Below are 21,157 nucleotides of genomic sequence, written 5' to 3' on the forward strand. Positions count from 1 at the left end.
TAATACCTGCGATGTCAATACATAAGAATTCTTTGTATAAGTAAAATAACTTGCCTCTTAGTTTCAATGAAAAGACACACTCCTAGTTTTCCCACCTCCTCTCAGTTTCCTTTTATTCATTCATTCATTCTTCCTTATCTTCTCATCTTGAAAATATTGGAGGTACCATGAATGACTCAGCCTTTATACCTCTTCTACCCATTCTCAACCACCAACACTGAGTCCCTAGGTGATGCCATCCAGTTCCATGGATTTAAACACCCCCCATAACTTAATAACCTCCAAATGTGTATTCAATAGGAAATATTACCCTGAACTGAAGGCCCGCCTTCTTATTTGACATCTCCACTTGAAAGTCCAACACGTATATACACAAATTAACATAAAAGAATAACTCTTGATCCTTACTCCACCACTCTTCCTGCCCCAACGTGCTCTAACCAGTCTTTGCATCCCAGTAAATGTCAATTACTTCCATCTGATTCTTGAAGTCAACTTCTTTGGAGTCATCTTAAGCTCCTCATTCCTACCCCATATATCTAATACAATCCTCAGTTTTGTCATCTTTGTTTTCAAAATATTTCTTGAATCTGACAACTTTTGACAATATCTTCTTCTAATACCCTAGTTCAGGCCACCATTATCTCTTTCTTGGACTACTGCAATCACAGTACCCACATATTGCATAATAAAGAATTTTCCTAGTCTTTGTCCTGGGTTCCTGGGAAGGAGCTTCTCACTTGGAATTTCCTGAATGTTAAGTGTCTTTGCTATTCATGGTGGGCTCCTGGGATAACACCTGAGTTTATGCTAAAGAGGTGATATAGTCTAGATTATCTGTCCCCTCCAAATATGATGTTGGAATTTGATCACCAATGTTGGAGGTGGGACCTAGTGAGAGGTGTTTGGGTCATGGGGATGGATCCCTCATGAATGGCTTGGTGCTATCCTCATGGAAATGAGTTCTTACTCTATCAGTTTTTGTGAGAACTCATTGTTTAAAAACAGCCTGGCACCTCTTTCCCCTCTCTCTCCCGCATCCTTCCTCTAGCCATGTGATGCCGGCTCCCCCATGTCCTGTCATAAATGGAAGCACCCTGAAGCCCTCACCAGAAGCAGATGCTGGTGCCATGCTTCTTGCACAGCCTACAGAACTGTGAGCCAATTAAGCCTCTTTTCTCTATAAATTACCCAGCCTTAGGTATTACTTTATAGCTATGCAAATGGATTGAGACTGGAGGTGACTCATGGTGGGCCCCTAGATAGTTTCAGGATAGAGCCTGGCCATGCTGGAAAGGCCAAACATATGACTTAAGGGCTAGGTCTTTGAGCTATGGGATACCAACTCAACCTCTAAACCTCAAGGGAGAAGAGGAGGCCTGGAGACTGAGTTTAATCATGTGCCCAGTGGTTCAATCACCCATGCCTATATTAATATAATGAAACTCCAATAAAAATTCTGGACTGAAGCTTGATTGAACTTCCTGGCTAAGGAACACATCAATGTGCTGGGAAGGTGACATGCTCTGATTCCATGGAGAAAGGACACAGAAGCTCCACATAAAGTACCCTCCTAGACCTCACCCTATGAGTCTCTTCATTCGGTTGTTTCTAACTTGTATTCTTTACAAATATAGTAAACATAGTACAGTAAAGGTGTAATCACAAGTATAGTGTTTGCCTGAATTCTATGAGTCATTTTCGTGAATTACTCAACCTGAAAGGGTAGTTTAACACCTGAATTTGTAACCAGTTGGTTAGAAAGATGGGTGGCCTGAGAAACCCATAGCTTGCACCTGGTATCTGAAGTAAGGGGAGTTTTGTGGAGGACTGTGTATAGATAGTGTGTGGTGGTGGGGCCGGAAGGGCAGGTAGTGTTAGAACTGCACTGCACCACCTACCGCTTGCCACAGAATCCACACTTCTAACTAAATATCTTCATTTGTGCACTAGATCCCATCTTCTTTTATCTACTGAAGGACACTGATTCATCAATTCTCTCCTTTCCTGTACATTTGAAATCTTACCACTGAACAATTCATCATAAATAATGCTATTATTTGTTCTATCTTATTAACAAACTTTCCTAGACATCACTTCCCCACCAGTTACTAACTTATTTCTTTGTTGCAGTGTATAGCAAAATTTCTAAAATGAGTTGTCTATACTTGCTGCTCCTCCTACACTATCTTAGATAAATTCCAACCATCAATGACATACACATTACTAAATCTAATGGTTAACTCTGTTCTTATTTCATGAACAAAATTTGATACAGTTGGTCAGACTCTCCTCCTCTTCCCTTACATCTGGTTTTTCTTTTACTTCAGAGTCATTCCCTCTTTGTCTCCTTTACTGTTTCCTCCTGTATACCCCAAACCTAGGGCATGATGCTTGGTATTCTTCTCTATTCACTTCCTTTATAATCTCAATCAATCCTATAGCTTAAAAAATATGTGTATGTTGATTACAACATTCCACACAGACATGATCAAGCAGGAATCCCAGTAGCATCATGTGAACAAAGCAGACCACATTAGCATTACAAAGACTCTGGAACCTAAATTATCAGGAGAGAGAGAGCCCGAAATAGTAGGCTACTACCTACATGCTAAACTTAAACATGGTGACCTCCTGCTAAAGTAGAAGACTTAAATTAGGACATAGTTTCCTATAGTTATATAACAGTTTCTAATACTCAAACTCCCCCAAAACCAGGAAAATAACAACTTTCCTATAGTTTGGATATTTGACCCTCCAAATTTCATGTTGAAATTTGATCTCCAATGTTGGAGGTGGCACTAGTGGAAGGTGTTTGGGTCATGGGGGCAGATCCCTCATGAACGGCTTGGTGCCATCCTCATGGTAATGAGTGAGTTCTCACTCTATTACTTCCCTCTAGAGCTGGTTGTTTAAAAAAAAGATTCTAGCAACGTTTCCCCTGCCCTCTTTTGCCTCCTCTCTCACCATAGGACCTCTGCACGTGCAGGCTTCCTTCCTACCATCTGTCATGAGTGGAAGCAGCTTGAGGCCCTCACCAGAAGCAGATGTTGACACCATGCTTCTTGTACAGCGTGCAGAACTGTGAGCCAAATAAACTTCTTTTCTCTATAAATTACCCAGCCCCAGGTATTCCTTTATAGCAGCACAAACAGACTAAGACAAACTTGACTTTAAAAAGACTAACAAGAGATGGTAACACGGAGATAAATCAGAGGTTGGAATTATCTGACAAAGATTTTGAAGGAATCATCACAAAAATGCTTCAAACAGCAACTACAGATTTTCTTGAATCAAATGGAAAACTTAAAAATCTCACCAAGATAGAATATATAAAAAAGAACCAATGGGTGACCTCAATGAAATGGTGAAATAAGGATCCTCAAAAATCTTCTCTTCCATAAAAGCAATGAAAAATTGTCACCTTAACTTTTTAAGAACTCTGAAATTACACAAAGTCCTGCAGTAACATGGGGAGCATTTACTTAAGAAAAACGACTGACTCTCAGGAAGAACAGTGAGCTTGGTGGCGTTTTTCACTGGCACTATTCTCTCCTCTCCACCCCAGCTCCATGATAACTGTGAAAACCTACAGCCTGCAAGTCTGATGTAAAGCTTAGCACCCACTGGAGAGGATAGAGGGGTTGGAGCTCCTTAAAATCCCACTCCCGAGAATTGTCATTATTTGACTGATCTGGTGGTTCGGGTTTCCAGAATTCACAAGACTGTCTTTAGTTTACCTGTTTTGGAATTCAAGTAGTACAAACAGACTTCTCTCAGAAGGTATTTGTCGAAAAAAATCAGAGGCAATTGTTTAACATTACAACTGCCTGAGTTATGGCTAACAATAGGCTAACCTAAAAGCTTAAAAAGAAAATGTGAGGAATCAGGTGTCCATAGAGGACTTTAAAAAGCTCAAACACTCACCTGAGAATTTAGAAAGTCATGCACATGAACAGAACTGTGTGTATGCCCAGAGCAATGTATATGCTCAAGAAAGACCTGAAAAGGCCCTAAACTCTCACCTATAGCTAATCTTAAAGCTCTCAGCAAGCAAAAAGTGAAGGCTTAAGGTGGATGTAAATTGCACAGCTGAATGTTGAAGGCATGCACAAAAAAAGCATGCAGAGCCCCTTGACAAAGATTAGGACACTTGCTCGCTCCAGGTGTTAAAGGAAATTTCTGTTCATTATAAGGAAAAATCGTCCAATTAAACAATTGGCAAAGGATTTGAACAGACATTTCTCCAAAAAAGATATACAAATGACCAACAAATATTTGAAAGATGCTCACCATCATTAGTCACTAGGCAAATACAAATCAAAACCACAATGAGATAGATACCACTTTACAACTATTAGAAAGGGTAATAACAAAAAAGATGGACAATAATAAGTGTTGACAAGGACATGGAGAAACTGAAAACTTTATACATTGCTGGTGGGAATCTAAAATAATACAGGCACTTTGGAAAACATCTAATACTTGCTCAAAAAGTTAAACTGAGTTACCATAGGACCCAACAATTCCACTTCTAGGTATATACCTTACCCAAGAGAGGTGAAAACGTATCTCCACACAAAACTTGTACACAAATGTTCATAGCAGTATTATTCATAATAGCCAAAAAATGGAAACAACCCAAATGTTCATAAATTGATAAGTGGATAAACAAAATGTTATATATGCAAATAATAGAATATTATATAGCCATAAAAGGGAATGAAGTATTGATACAGGTTACAACGTGAATGAACCTTGAAAACACTCTAAGTGGAAGCAGCCAGTCACAAAACACCACATATTGTATTAGTCTATTAATATGAAAAGTCCAGGACAAGCAAATCTATAGACAGAAATAGATTAGTGGTTGCCTAGGGTGGGGTAAGGGGTGGCAGAGAATGGGAAGTGACTGCTAATGGTTTTATGATGTTTCTTTTTGAGGTGATGAAAATGTTCTAAATTTAGATTGTGATGATAGTTGCGTAACTGAGGATACATTAAAAACAATGGAATTGAACTCTCTGAATGGGTGAATTTTTTAGTGTGTAGAAACCAGTAGGTCACTGGTCAGATTACAAAAGTAAATTCTGGAACTAAATGGACAGTACGGAAGTTGAAAACAACAAATATATTCTCTTTTTCAAGTGGTCTAGAAGAGAAGGAATATTATTAGCATATTAGCATATACCTGGTAATTGAAGTCCTCTTCTGTGTATTGTTGAATAAAGATTCCTATGACTTAATAATGTTTATCCAAGAGAGGAAATAATATCAACTTGAAAATAAACGTAATATAGTAATTACAGCACATTTGACTGATACATGATGAACAGAATGTATCGTCTGAGTTCTTTCTAGTAATGATGGGCTTTAGGGTATTGAATACAATATTTTCCTCTACAAAATTATAGTTGACCCTTGAACAATGCTGGGGTTGGGGTACCAATCCCCTGCACAGTCAAAAATCCATGTATATAGCTTTTGACTCCCCCAAAACTTAACTACTGATAGTTGACCAGAAAGCCTTTCTGATTACACAATTAACACATATTTTATATATTCTATGTATTATATATTATATTCTTACAATAAAATAAGTTAGAGAAAAGAAAATGTTATTGAGGAAATCATAAGGAAAATATATTTACTATTCATTAAGCAGAAGTGGCTCATCACAAAGGTCTTCATCCTTGTCATTGTCTTCATGTTGAGCAGATTGAGGAGGAAGAGGAGAGAATGGTCTTCCTGTCTCAGGGGTGGCAGAGGTGACAGAAAATTTGCATATAAGTGGATGACGCAGCTCAAACCCATGTTGTTCAAGGACCAACTATATTTACATGTTTAGGGTTCATGTTCAGAAACGTGATCTTCTAGGTCCAATACAGGCATAGAGAACAGCCTAGAGTAATATATTTAATACTTGGGAAGAAGCCTATTGTGGTATTTTCCAATCCACGAACTGAAACAAAGAAGGTACTTCAATGCATAGTGGTTTTAAGACTTTCGCTTTGATGATTTTGAATGGTAAGAAACAAAAATCAAACTGGCTTCTACTGGGACATGCTGGTGACTTGAAGTCAGTGATCACAATCACAATGCTTCTGAATGGCTCTCCATTCTGGGGCAGAGGATAGTTTTTATACATGCCTTTTGTCATATACACAAATAAATTACTACATTATCTTATAAAGACAGTTATCTTTAAACTCTTTTAAATATACGTAATAAGGAGTTTCCTAAAATTCAGATTCATCAAAGATGAGTAAAAAACTCATTACCTTTCTAAAGTCACTTCTTTCCTTTAGTCTGCTTAAATGCAAAAGCTGGTAACTACACCTGCACAAACATCTATACCAAAGCAATAAACTATTCTGTATTTAAAAGAAAGCAGCTCTTGTTCATATGCTTTACTTAAATTATTTCATTTACTATGACCTCAAAGCTTGAAGCAAAAAAAACTTGCTCATGATCAAAGAGCAAACAGAGTCGTCTGCATTTCAACACTGGCTGGTTTTATGTCAGCCTCAACCTGCATCCTCTTGACATCTTTAGGAACTCTGCAGAATTGGATGCAAACATAAAAACACCAAAGCTGCTTTCACAGTGCTTTAGAAATACAAATTGTGACATGGTGACCATTTGAGGGCTGCTACAATGTGGCAGGCACTGTGCTAAACACTTTATTCGCAGGTCTTATTTAGTTCATCACAATAACCCTGGAAGAATTAAGCCAAATCATAAACTAGGAAGCTGAGACAGAGAAATACCAGAAATTGTACATTTACATTGAATACATCTAGTCCCACCGATCCAAAATATAGCGGGAGTTGGGGGTGGGGTAGGCAAGCTTAATCATCCAGACTTCGGTTAAACTCTGGTTGTGATATCGTTCTCTGAGCTTCAGTTTACTCAACTGTGAATCAAGAACAGTAACAACGACCACGTTCTAGACAATGGAAAAGATGCCACGCTCACAAGTTGGCAGATTCCGGTAACTACTGGGCGAAGGAGGGGGACCCCGAGATCCCACTACGAGCGAGGGAAGAAGACTAGAAAAAAGACTGAAAAAGACTGCCTAAAAACTCTACACCTGGCCGGGCGCGGTGGCTCACGCCTGTAATCCTAGCACTCTGGGAGGCCGGGGAGGGTGGATCGCTCAAGGTCAGGAGTTCGAGACCAGCCTGAGCAAGAGCGAGACCCTGTCCTACTAAAAAAACAGAAAGAAATGATCTGGACAACTAAAAATATATAGAGAAAAATTAGCCGGGCATGGTGGCGCATGCCTGTAGTCCCAGCTACTCGGGAGGCTGAGGCAGGAGGATCGCTTGACCCCAGGAGTCTGAGGTTGCTGTGAGCTAGGCTGACGCCACGGCACTCACTCTAGCCCAAAGCGAGACTCTGTCTCAAAAAAAAAAAAAAAAAACTCTACACCTATCGCCAGCTCCTTCCAAGCCCGGGCGCAAGTCCTTGGCCTCACACATCACACGTACCCCGCAGTCTTGAGCCCGCCTGAGAAGAGGTTCCACCCCTTCCGGAACTCCAGCACCACACTTTCTCTTCATCCCACTCACCAACATGGGGACTCCGTAGCGAAGGGTCTTGTTCTTGCGCAAGGCACGCATCACCTCGGGTGCAAACATGACGAAATCCTTCGACCCACTTAGATCTCCAATCAGGCCCGGCGCTGACTCCCAAATCTCAGCGGCCCAAACTCTAGCCAAAACGAATACGTCCTTCACTCATCTCCTCGCCGTGGCTCTTCCGGAAGTGGTCCTTTAGTAATAGGCCTCCGCCAGGCAAAAGCAATCGATCCACCGTAACATACTCACGCATCCGCCCAGAAATCGGGGCCTCAGCGATTTTGACTCTGAAACCCGGGCGTGCAATTGGGATTTAGGGACTTGGATGCGGTTTGCGGTCACCATTTAATTGATATGGAAAGTGGTCTTTCCCATCTTCTGTTTTTGTTTGATTTGGATTTTTTTGTTTTGTTTTTTGAGAGAGACTCTCGCTCCGTCGCCCGGGGTACAGTGCAGTGGCGTCATCATAGCTTATTGCAAGCTCAAACTCCTGGGCTCAAGCGATCCTCCTGCCTTAGCCTACCGAATAGTGGGGACTACAGGCATAGGGCCACCACGCCAGGCTAACTTTTTCTATTTTTAGTAGGGCTGGGACCTCGCTCTTTCTTTGTCAGGCTGGTCTGGAACCCCTGACTTCAAGCGATCCTCCCACCTCGGCCTCCCAGAGTAGTAGCATTACAGGTATGAACCATCACGCCGGACCATCATCTGAGTCTAGATTAACGTCTTCTTAGAACACTCCCTGGCACATAGGAAAAAAAAAACAAAAAAGGTATTTTGAAGCTATTACTCAAGCAGCTATGGCTATGTGTGGGATGGGGAATTTACCATCTTATAAGGGTTTTAAAAGAAATCGCTAGAAAGGTTAGGCTGAATGTAATCAGTGTAGTGTCTTATTAGTTATCAGTGAACCTTTAATGCTAATGCTTTTACTGTGAGATAGCCCATATGAATACCTATTTTCCACTGATTCAACAACCATATAGACCATCTTTTTGCGTGTCATTGGACTGTTCTAGGAACAGAGAGATAAAAAGATATGATCCCCACCTTAAAGAAACTGGTGAGCTTTTGGGCATACAAACAAACATGTGCCTAAAATACATTCCACACATTTGCCAGAGTGAATCAAAGAAAGCCTCACCCAGAGGTGAAGTTGTAACATTTCCCATGCTGTCCCTGAAATCTTTCTATCTGTTCTTGCCTCTCCATTGCTACTGAGATATTCCTGGTTTAATCTCTTATCATCTTTCCACCTATTAAAGTACCCCCGTAAGTGGTCCCCAGTGGAGAAACTCCAGATCTACATTTAGGCTACTTCAATGACACTCAGGTCTATAGTACTATAGTGTCAAATACCAAAACAAACAAACAAAAACCATAGTGATTCCCAAGTCTATCTTCCACACCGCTGAAAGTTATCCAAGCAACATAAACAATGATGAGATTCTCCAGAACATACATGTTCACTCTAATTTTCTTAGCAAGGAATTTAAGGCCCTTTGCAATATGACTTTGTTCTGCCTTTTCTGCCACTGTTCACTCCATACTCTATCCTGGAGGAAGACTATTCCTTGAGTACTGTATTCCGTGAACTTCCACATCTTCAAAATGCAGCTCCAGGGATACCAGTTCTTGAATTCACCCTTACTCCACAGGCAATGTATGTTATTCCCTCCTCAGAGCTCCAGTAGCCTTTGACTAATATATATCACAGAGCACTGTCCTGCTGTCTTATCATTTGTAGTGTATAAAGTCATTATTGCTCTGAATAGCATATAAGCAAGCTGAAAACAGAATGGGAAGAACACTTCAAAATTTGAATTTGAACTCTTCACTGCATAGAACATCAGCCTACTGGATCCCAATCCATCAAAGCCCTGTACCTAGCAAGTTAATAATGGGTTAAATCATATACATATATTCTAAATAATGCTCTAGCCAATAATTTGTTATCCTTTTCAAATAAGGGATATATTCAATTTAAGTGACTATAGGTCTTCAGTCTCTCATTTGTTTGATCATTCAAATAAGCATTTATTGTGAACCTTGAGATAGCCCTAAAGGAGTAACTGTAAAGAGTAGGAATTACAAGTATGCGGAAAGATTGTAAGGGGACAAAATTTGGGGCAGTGAGGAATTTAAGCACCTATCAAATCATACTATATAGGTGGTAAACTCCATTGTCTATGCATAATGCTCACCTTAAGTATCACCACTATATACCTCAGTTTCTCCATATGTTAAACCAAATAAGTGAAATTCGTTATGATTTTACAATTCTCAAAAAAAATAAATACAAAATTTATCAGTATACAATCCGTTGCCTTACCAGAAATTGACTCAAATTCCAACTGTTATGTGTTTCTGGTATTAATAAACAGTAAAAATGTCGACTCAGCCATCTTAACTGTCCAAGTGGGAGGATACAAAAATTTATATCCAGGAAACAAGGCATCTCCACCACTATGCCAGTTCCTGAGGACTTGTATGTATTTGATATCTAGGCAAGTTATATTATCCTCCACTATCTGTTCTACCAACATTTAACTCATGCAAGTACATAGAAGCATTGCTATAAAATAAAAAAAACACAAGTCTTCTTGAAAGCTTTAGCACTGGGGTTAGGTTTTAGAATTCAGATTTTCATGTCACCCCATGAGAGGTGACAGATTACTCAGCCTTATGCCTCCCAGTTAATTCCAAGAGGGACTGAATGTTGGCAGCTATGTTAAGAAGATATGGTCAGTGCCTGTGAAGTCAAAACTAGTCATGATGCTAAGCTTGCCTAGCTTTTTTCCCCACTCACAAGTACACGTGATTTTGCAAGTAATTAAATGACAAAGTATAATGTGCAGAAACATAAGCTCTTATAGATGTCATTAAAGAGGGATGTGTTGGTTTTGATTTTTGTTTAATGTAATTATCTGTAATTTGCCTAACAACCTGTCTAAAGCGTATTAAGCTAACATTGATATGAATTTTAAAAAGTTTGAAATGCAGTTCCACTGTGGTTGAAGATAGATGAAAGTTGTGATATGCAAGAATCACTCCGCATTAATTGTTTGGGGTCCTGGCAGGTACCATTGCCAGACTCCAGCATGCAGTGCTAGGAAATTAGCTAACCAAGCTTCTTAGAAAGGTATATAAAATAAAATTAAGAACTTTTGGTGCATGGATTTGCTAACACCTATTTTGGTTGCTTGGGTTTTTAAATTTTTGTTGTTTTGCTTCCTTCCTTATTTTTGGATATTTTCTCAGTCATTTGGGAGTAAAGGCAGAAATTAGAGGGACATAGAATCCACTACAGTAGTAGTGGCAGTGTATTAGTCATGTCTTTTATTTTTTGTATTCTGATGCATTGACATCTGGGGCCTTGCTGACCTTGGAGGGACTGTTTCTCCCAGGGTTAGCCAATTCTTGGAGTGCACTTTTCAAATACAAACCAACCAATTCAAAGCCCACACCCCAACCCACCTCCTTTTTCAAGCTTTCATACTCCAGGCCATTATCTGCTCACCCTGATCACCCCAGGGCCAGGTACCAGAGAACTAGGGACAGCCCCTATGCCACAGAGACCAATGAATGTATTCGAACTAGCCAATTCTAAACTTGCTTACCCTGCCTCACTTGTTCCTTCCAATGAAAACCACAATAAAGGCTCTTGCCCTCAATTCCTCCTCCTGCCTCTGCCTCCTGATCTACCCCATGTTTCCCTGTAGGGCTCACTGTGGTGTGGCATGCTCCCTGTTCTTGGGAACTGTGATTAACAAATTATCTTTTCAATGGCAATCATCTCCCTTCACCTTACTATACCTCAAATTTTCTGTTACTACACATTATTTTACACCGGGTAAGAGAAAACTACCAATACTTATTCATTCACTATCTTCTATCTGTACCTGGATACCTTTTTATAACTATTACCAAATAATTTCCTTGTGAATAAGTTATTCTTCTACATTATTTTCCTCTTAAATTAAATCCAAAAGGCAAAGGTAATGTGTTGGTATAGAAGGAGCACAGAAAAAGTTCTGGTTAAAATCTTGACTCTTAAAAACCTAGTATTAGCTGGAACAGTAACTTCACATCTCTAATGTTCTATTTTTCCATGTTTAAAATGGGGGAAATAACTTTGATCTATTAGGCTTATTCTAAGCATGAAACAAAATAACTTCTATAAAGTGAGTACTCAATATAGCTAGTATTTTTATGTGAATCCTCGAAACATGGATAGAGTCCTGGCCATGATAGGTGCTCAATCAGGTCTGATAAGGTGCTCAATCAGGTCTGATAATGCTCAAGTCACTGTTCAACTCATTTCCAAAATTACACCAGGAGAAACTTTTGTTGGACTTTCTCTGGATTCTCTTTCTTGGAGAACAGATTTTTTAAAAAGAGCCATTCCTAGGAAATATGTCAATGCTTATCAATTTGGGACTCAAAGGGGTCAACATTTGGGAGCTTTCTCCTCTCATTTTTACTCCTAAATGTCCATCTCAACATACAATAGTCTTTAACAGTGATGCTCAAACTATAAGTCTGGCAGGGCCTCCTGTTTTTGTAAATAAAGTTTTATTGGAATACAGTTACACTCTTTTGCTTATACATTGTCTATGGTTGCTTTCATACTACAGACCTAAGACCTGCAAGCCTAAAATATTTACTATCTGGCCCTTTAAGAGAAACTTTGCTAACCATTGGTCTTTGCTGTTTTAAGTCTGGTTTCTTTCTATGGACATTAAAAAATGTCCACAAAGTCTTTGCATTACTCCCATCAAGGGGTGGAGTTGAAGTTCCCTTCAATAATGACTCTGGGCTTGGCCATGACCAGCACTGGCCAATAAGACATTAGCAAACGTGACAAATGAAAAGCCTTGGTAAGTGTATTCACACTGGGACTTGCCTTTTTGGAATACTTCAGTAAGACCCCCAGTGCTGTGATGAAGCCCAATCTAGTATACTGGAAGCTGAGAGGCCACAGGGAGAACCAAGGTACCCTAGCAATAGCCAACACTAACTGCCAGACATGTGAGAGAAACCATCTTGGACTACCTAAGCCTGTTTAGCCATCCGATGACTGCAGCTGCATGAGTGATCCCAGGTGATAACAGCAGAAAAAGCCCTTAGTCATCCAGGAGAATCTTTAAAGAAAATTGTTAATATATTTGTTTTAAGCCACTTAGTTTTGCAGTGGATAATTGACTATGTAATTGATAACTGACACAACTTTGCCCATCAAGGAAGAAAAAGGCCATTCTATACACACTATAGTCATTGACTAGCAACTTGACTTCAGGTCTGAACTTTGCATTAAGCTGTGTAACAGAGCAACAATGACCAGTACAAACTGCCTTTTCTCTTCATATCGAAGTCAGCTATATGCAAACTAACTTAGGCTAAAGGTCAATATTGAGTTCTGACAAGTCCTTATTTATCCTGTGGCACAAAGCCATTTCTGCCTTCTATATATAAGGCTTTGGGGGATGGAAGGGATACAAGTAAGATAATAAATGTTGGCAATTGCTTTCAGACATTATATAAGTACAGAATGGTACCGCTACTGCTATTGTTATAGAACATTTAACCTAGTGCAATTTCCTATTATTCATAATGGAAAGTTGTGACAGTATAGTCGAATCAAATTGAATATAATAAACTTTAATTTCTAGAATGGTGGAAGAGCAGCGGACTCCTCATTGGCTTGAAGTAAATTCCCAGGTCTGGCACTGACTAGCTAAGTATCTTGAGCAAGTTACAAACTTCTTTAAGCATTGAGTTACCTCATGTATAAAAATGGGAATACTGATACTGTTTTACATAGCTGTGAGCATTTGATATTAAGTATGCAAAAGGATGGCCCAATGCAGTGCCTGATGCCATGGAAAGCAGAAGACAGTATAGTGTTGTTATGGTTATTTATGGAGGTTCTGAAGCTGGACTGCTTGGGTTTAAATCCTAGTTCTACTACTTAATAGCTATACAACCTGGGCAATTTACTTAACCTCTCGATGCCCTGCTTATCTCATCTGTAAAATGGGAATAGCAACAGCAGTTATTTTACAGTTGTTTTGAGCCTTAAATGAATACTTGCAAAGGGCTTAGAACAACAGCTGGAATATTGATAAGAATTCAATAATTGTTAGCCCATTATCATTTGCAATATCCAGTTCCTTATCTCCTATGTCAAAGCCAAGCCTCAAATTGATCATTTAGATTTCTTTCCTCTTTTCTTTGTTCTGTCAGAGATGTTGCTCTAAGAAGGCAGCAGAAAAATAGATATTTAGCCAACAGTTTCCAAAATAGGATGAAAAAAAGATTGTGAAGATTCAATGACAAATTCAACAAGCTTTTATTGAATGCCAATACTGGCTAGGCACAGTTAGGTACACTATTATTTCATTTGCTGTTATCTGGTATCAAATAGCAAAGCTTAAAAGAGATCATCATAAATTTCAATGGCTCGTGTACATATTTAATCTATAGTGATATGCCCTAGTGTTTTATGTCCACATGTTTTCCAAGTTGCTCTACGTAGGGCTCTATTAGATCTGAGAAACTGACTGCTGTTTACATCCACGGATGTAATGTGACATTGGAATCAAAGTAGAAAGGCAGCAAAACAAGTAAGTTTCATAAGGAAAATAATTTTAGAAGAACATAACCTAGAGGTAAAAGGCACATGTATCCAGTGGAAATTTCATATTCAATCAGCAATGCAGATACAAGATTAAAATGGGATTCAATTCTGTGTCTCCACTTGAAAATCTATACACTAGGAAGAAGGATCATCCCATTTTCCTGTGATTCGTCAATAAATTTAATGATTACAGCAAATACAAAGTTGTTTTGTAAATGACTGTTGGTTGATAATTGACTTGCATTTAGAAAACATACTTCAGCCCTCTACCCTTCCCTTTTCCCCCTGCAAAAAGAAAAAGAACATGAACATTGTGGAAAACTTTTAGAAACAAGACCTAGTGTTTGCTATAACTTGATTCCTTAGAAGCAGCAATGCTTTCTTATAGGTTTTTATACAGTATCATTAAGTGCTACAGGTAAGCAGATCAAGTGCTTTGTTATACATAAATATCAACATCACATGAGAGTCATGGCAGTTAAGAATCTGGTTCTGATCAGAGCAGAATTCCTTAAAATACTGTCTTCCTTTTGATCACAATTGCCCTTTCGGATGTAAAGATTTATAGTTAAAATAGAAACAGCAAAAAGGGCTTAACCCAGGATAGCAACCAACCTAAACCTATTATAGGTAAGAGGTAGAGAGCTTCATAACTCAATCTTCTAGGTAATGTTAGAAAAATACTTTTAACATCAAGAGCACCCACAAATATCCCCCCACTCTAATATGCTGAGCTATTTCAGTTTAGAGTGACTATATCTTATTTACCTTTGTATCTTCAGCACCTAGCACACAGTAAGCACTCTTTAGCTATTTGTTAAATGAAGAGAAAAAATCCTCTGTCCAAAGATAAATTTCCACTAAAATTGACTAGAATAAAATCTTTATTGGCTCTACATGAAACTACATGAACTCTACTTTCCCATATACGTGACAGCCTTATAGCTCCTTATGTTGCTTCACTTCTTTAAATATATTTTAACAATTCCTTATTTACTGTCAAAAACATATATGTCCCTAGTTTAAAACTATTAGAATTAGTCTCAGAACTCATCTGATTGGATTTGATATTAGATCTTTCTCAGATTGTACTGTGGAGTCTTCCGGTAATGATGCCTGCAATACGTTTTAGCTGTCTATCAGTTTTCTGGTCTTTATTCAGGCCCAAAGAGAGAAGATGGAAGTGGACTGAGATAAAAAGGATAGTTTTGTATGTGTTTATGTAGTAAATACATTCAAGACCTAAATATCAGAAAGTTCACCTCTGCAACAGACTAAGTCTGATCATAGTTAACTCACCTCTCTAAGCCTTGATTTCTTCATCTCTAAGACAAATTCATCCTTATTAGTGTCAATGTTCTATGATTTGATTCTAATTTTACAGACGCACAAACTGAAACATTCACTAATCATACATTTTCCTGTAGGTTCATCAGTACTTAGGAAATCAGGAGTGAAAGAATGTTCCACTTCTTACGTGGGACAGAAGCTCAGAGAGCTGGGCTCTGAAAACGCCCAAGTGAAGTTTTTCATTGTGGCTGGAGCAACGTCTGTATATAACTTAATAATTTAAATGGTATCTAGGTTTGAATGCCATAGAATGTTTTCAACTAAGGCTGCACACTGGAAACACCTCATGAACTTTATTTTACTGCTGCCTCAGTCCCACCCCCAGAGATTCCTACTTAATTGGTCTGGGGTGCAGTCTGGGCATAAGGACTTTTCCAAGCTCTCCGGGTGACTCTAACCTGAGAAAAGGGGACAATTAATTATTGGTACAGAGCAGTGAATCTTAAACTATAGCATGAATGAGAGTCACTTGGAGGGATTATTAAAACACATATTTCTGGGTGCCATGCTCAAGAGTTTCTGAGTCAGTAGGTCTGGGATGAAGCTCAAGAACTTGCTTTTCCCAGTAATAGGAACAAGTTCCCAGTAATGCTGATGCTTTTGTCCAGAGATCTTGCTTTGAGAACCACTACCAGTGAAGAAGTATCATTGATGCTGGCACCAGAAGTCCTGAGTTTAAGTTCTGATTCTATTATTACCACCTATGTAATCTTAGGAAGTAATTTATTCTCTCATTTTTAGTCTCTTTCTAACAATACTTAAATCTCAGAGTTGTGAGGCATGAGCAAATAGTGTACCAATTCAGATTTGGTACAGTCCCTGACGTAGAACACAATAACAAATATTAACTTCTTTTTTCCATTATACATGGCTAGATGGCACAATTAATTAAGTTAAATCAATAACACAGAAGTTAAAACTTTGGAAAAGAAAATAGAGACAATCAAAGCAAACAATATCTTATTGGAATTATATACAATACAGAATAAAAAATATAGAGAAATGTTTTAAAGTATAGTGTTTTAAAAATCCCTTTGTTCAATTTTCAAAACTCTGAACATAATAGGTAGTAGGAACATTATTACAATCTATAAAGTGGCAGGAATATTAGATTCAATCTATAAAGAACATAAATTTTTTTAACAACCTATAATGGATTCTGATACCTCATCTACAATAATTTTAGTTTTCCATAAAATTCAAAAGAATACAATTAGTGTTCCTGCCTAAAACTTTAATATATTGATCTTTAAATGCTATTTGATTTCCGAGACAATCTAAATTATTAAAGTGCATCAGAGCCCCTATTATCAACCAAAGCAAAACTTCTGCCAACAATGGGATAGGATAGGTGTTTTTTTATTTACATATACCAACAAACAAAAAACTAAAGGGCTTTTCTTTCCTGCTTGCCATTTGTTTCACTTCGCGTGTCTCAAAGTCCTCTCAGGAGTTAATGTCCAAATCTTGAGAAGAATCCTGGGAGGTAAGCACGCACACCAAGGAAGCAGCTGCACCTTCAGCCACAGAGCGGGCACCAGGGGCTGTGCCTCCATGGTGTGGCTGGTTGAACTGAGAACTGGAATACTGTCAGTGTTTCTCCGTGGAACCTACCATGAGTCCAGCTGTCTAAGTGATTCTCAAAGGTACTGAACAGTTCAGGTTAAAAGGCATAAGTTATGCCAGGATTGTTCAAAGCAAGTTTCTCCCGATACCAACAGCTGACCAAGAGGCAGCCTGATCTTACTGGACCTTTTATTTTTAAAAGCCTTCTCTTTCCAATCTAGTCTGATGCCATTATGTGACAGCATTCTTTTTCTGAATATCTAAAAAAAATATGATGGTTGGCCGCATATCTTCTTTGTTGCTGCATTGTGTTCTGCATGGTACCATTTCTTTTATTATTTTTTCCAATTATTAATCTAATAATACTTTTAACTTTTCACCTGTTTATGAATTCTCTGAACTAGACTATGAGCTTCTCAAGGGTCCTTAACTTGTCTCCTTCCTCCATGGAACTTTCTCAAATGGCCCAATTCTCAGGAACTTTTCTCTTTTGCTTTCTATAATATAAACTTGACACCAACTTACATTGTCCTGCTTGTGTGGCTAATTCCATTTTCAGCATTCTCTTCTGATTGGAACCAAAAAGCCCTTTGGGATGGATGATATGCATTTTACTTGTTTGTAAAATGTTTTGACAAAGCTGATGTCCAATCAACATATGTTTAGTTACTAGAGCAACCATGCTAAAAATTGAATAGAATTCATTGCCTGAGGAAAAGTCCTCATAATCTTGCTGTCAAAATTATATAAGACCTAAGTATGGCTAGAATATTTGGAGAATAGAAATGACTTTCTTAAAGCTACAAAATTCTCTTGGTTCAGCTATCCTTAGTGCTTAAAACCAACCTTAAATGAATGAACATGAACAAGATAGTTCCTGCCTCACCAATGTCCCTGACGTTCCCTAGTATCCATTCATCCATATCCTCCTTCCAGGCCCCATGAAGCACCCACCAAATTTCCCTCTCCCCTAAAGCAAACAAAACATTTTTCCTCCCTTATCATGCAAAGCAACTTATTAATTAAAAGCTATAACCAGTGTTTAGCACCTTCAAAAAAAACTACCAGTCCAGGCCCTCTCATTTTAACTAAATCAGAAACAGAGCTGAATTCATACCCATCCTACCAGGGAGGCAGTTCCTTCTCTCAGCTTTGTCTGTTACTAGAAACCAAAAAGACTGGCTGATAGCCTGAGAGGGTTCAGGTGCTGCCTTGGAGGTACTATCTTTTGTTCTTTTGGAATTTTCTCACTGGGTTAGTTTGGTCCCATCACCATAGCCCTGACCACAATTGTTCCAGCTGATTCTTTATCAGGACTGTGAGGTACCAAAAAAGTCACTAGCATAGCCCTGAGACTGGTAAGATTTACCTTTACCCCTCAAAGTTTTTTGAATAGATTGACATGAGCAGAGCTGGATTATGGGAACTTACCTCACCATTGCTATTATGAGAAGAAATACTGGTTTTTCTAAGATTTTTAATGTGTTGCTTCAGTTATTATTTTTTAAATGACCCAGATTAAACATCCTCTTTTAAGGCTCACTCCCTCATTCCTACTATATGTGCTCCACAAGTATCTCTTTACAGAGTAGCTTTCTTACCTCTTTACTTTTCCATAGGCATCACTATTATACTATCATCAAGCGTGTGTATGTGTATATATGTATTTGCTTTTTAAAAAAAGTAAAAATGCTCTTCTCATTCTCCTTTCTCTGATATAGGCACCAGGTATGTAGTTAGAAATTAAATAAAGGCCACAAAAACTTTCCAAGAAAGATCATTAAAAAGAAAAATCCTCTCTTCCTCTAATATCACACAGCTGGCCTTTAAGGCATGTCAGCTAAGAAAAAAGGTGTCACCTATGGTAACAGGAAGACTGGACCTTTCCCTCTTTGGGTAGTAGCTGAATTTCTATAATATATAACTCCTCATTTGTTCTAAGCAAGTTTTTTCTTCAGCTTTCCTTCAAACAATACCTTTACTTTTCCATTAAAATATGAAGATTTGAAGATTTTCAACAACAAAGTTCAGGGTTGGTAGCAGTCATTTTAAATCACATCTTGGCTATGTAGAGAGGAAAAGATATGGGAGAATGGCAGGGGAGGAGGGGAGGAGAAATGTATCTTCACTGGGAACACTGAAAGAAAGCAAGTTCTTCAGAGTTATTGCCGGTATTTCATGAAGGCCCAGGCTGCTACCATGGTGAGGGCAAACACTGGCACCAGCACCATAAATATGGGAATACCACTCGGGTCCCCTTCACCTCGATGTCCTATAGGTCCATTCTGCACCTGTAACTGGAAGGGAAAGAAAAATGTTAACTCTAGTGACTATTGTGTGATTACCACAACTGAAATGTCCAGGTTGATACGTCACCTGGGTCTATAGTCTGTAGACCACCCAAAGCCATAATCCCCAAGCACTACCTAGCAGAAGGATTCCTCTCTTTGTCCTCAGCTGTGCATCTGTGTCACAGAATCTTTGGAAAGAAAATAGGTCTGATGGGGAGGTGTTTAACCTTGAACTGCTACTGACCTAAAGGAAGCCCTGAAGTCAGGTCAGATAACTTCTTTCTGTACTGCCTCCACCTTGCTATTTGTGTATCAGGAAAATGAAGATATGAGATGAAACCTATTGCTGGGCGGGGAGGGGGATCTTTCTGAAAATGTTTACTTAGAAAGATTATCAACCATCAAAATGCAGTAAGAGCAGATCTGGGCAACGTCAACATAGGTGCAATACCATCACTTGAAAATGCTTTCCAATTCCCAGAAGGCGCCCAGAAAGGTCTTGTCCTTCATCTCCTAGTTTGTAATACTAGACAGAGATAAAGGTGAAACCTTTATGGAACAGAGGTTAAAAAAAAAAAAAAAAACTCCGAGGTAAATAAGTAAAAAGAAATTATATCCTAGGGGTTATAATTTTCTATTGGCCTACGTGCTTCCTTTTGAGGCTAGATGGTCTTCATTTCAGTCATTTCTTTCAGGGTGGCTTTTCTTAATACCAACTTTTAATGGCTAACTTGTAATAATTATGGTGCCATCTTGTTCTAGTTAGCTTTAACCTCCTTATAACAAGCCATAAAACTCTGCCCCTTAAATCTAAAAGGGAAGATTGCACAAACTACCATTATACCCTTTATTTTACCTCTACATCTTTCATTTGCTGAAGAGATATCCTGAGAGGGCACGCTCAACAGGAAGACATGGTTTTTAGGGCTAGGCCAATTCCCTGAGCAGAAGGGTCTGTTTTATTAGGAATGATTTATGGATGTTTCCTAAAAAGTGAACATTGGAAATCACTTCCCACATACCTTCAAAAAGAACTGTAATCATATGTGAAGTGTATGCTTATGTTTACTTGTCTTTATCTAATGTGTAGTTCTCCTATGCTTTGGAAACACAGAAGAGCCAAGGCAGAAGCAGCTGATGACCAACACTGTCTCTTACTGACCTGTTTCCTAATCCATTACACCCAGATTCTGCTTGCAACCCTGGTTGTATTCTCAGATATCTTTCATATTTTGCCTTCTCTACTTTTTTAGGAATCCTCTCTATCTTCCTCACCTTGTGAAACCTTACTCAGCTGCTGAGCAAGAAAAAAAGTGCACCAATTTAAGAAGGAGCAACTTAAAGGCATATTGAACCGGTCTTGTGAATACACTCAGAAATCCTCAGTGCTTTAGGAGGAATTATACCTACCCAGTCTTCCCTTCACATCATGCAAATTATAAAACACAAGAAAATAACAAGTAGAGACAGGGATAAGTGCTGGCTTGACTGAATTGTGAATTCTATTTCTTTTTTCTGGGAACTCTCCTTTGAACACTAGAGCTTTGGTCAAGAGGGTCACCCCCTTGATAAGTGAAGGGTTCATGGCAGTGATAGGAAAAAGCATATAGTAGGTACCAGAAAACTCACCATCTTTGTAGTTGGAGTTTCGTTTTTATAAATTATTATTTTTTTTAGAGACAGGGTCTTGCTCCATCACCCAGGCAGTGGCCCAATCACCGCTGACT

The 21,157-nt window shown here is 38.7% G+C and overlaps 1 protein-coding gene across 1 annotated transcript in view; it reads right to left on the reverse strand.

Moving 5' to 3' along the window:
• Positions 1–21,157, reverse strand: part of LOC105819743 — a 74,306-nt gene that overhangs the window by 16,984 nt on the left and 36,165 nt on the right. The window contains exons 3-4 of the mRNA XM_012656046.1: positions 19,309–19,436; positions 7,575–7,743 (exon numbers count right to left, since the gene is read on the reverse strand). Of these exons, the coding sequence (XP_012511500.1) occupies positions 7,575–7,743; positions 19,309–19,436 (297 nt within the window). The remainder of the gene's footprint in view (positions 1–7,574; positions 7,744–19,308; positions 19,437–21,157) is intronic.

This window comes from Propithecus coquereli, unplaced genomic scaffold, assembly GCF_000956105.1.
Source record: "Propithecus coquereli isolate 6110/MARCELLA unplaced genomic scaffold, Pcoq_1.0 Scaffold5, whole genome shotgun sequence".
NCBI lineage: Eukaryota > Metazoa > Chordata > Mammalia > Primates > Indriidae > Propithecus > Propithecus coquereli.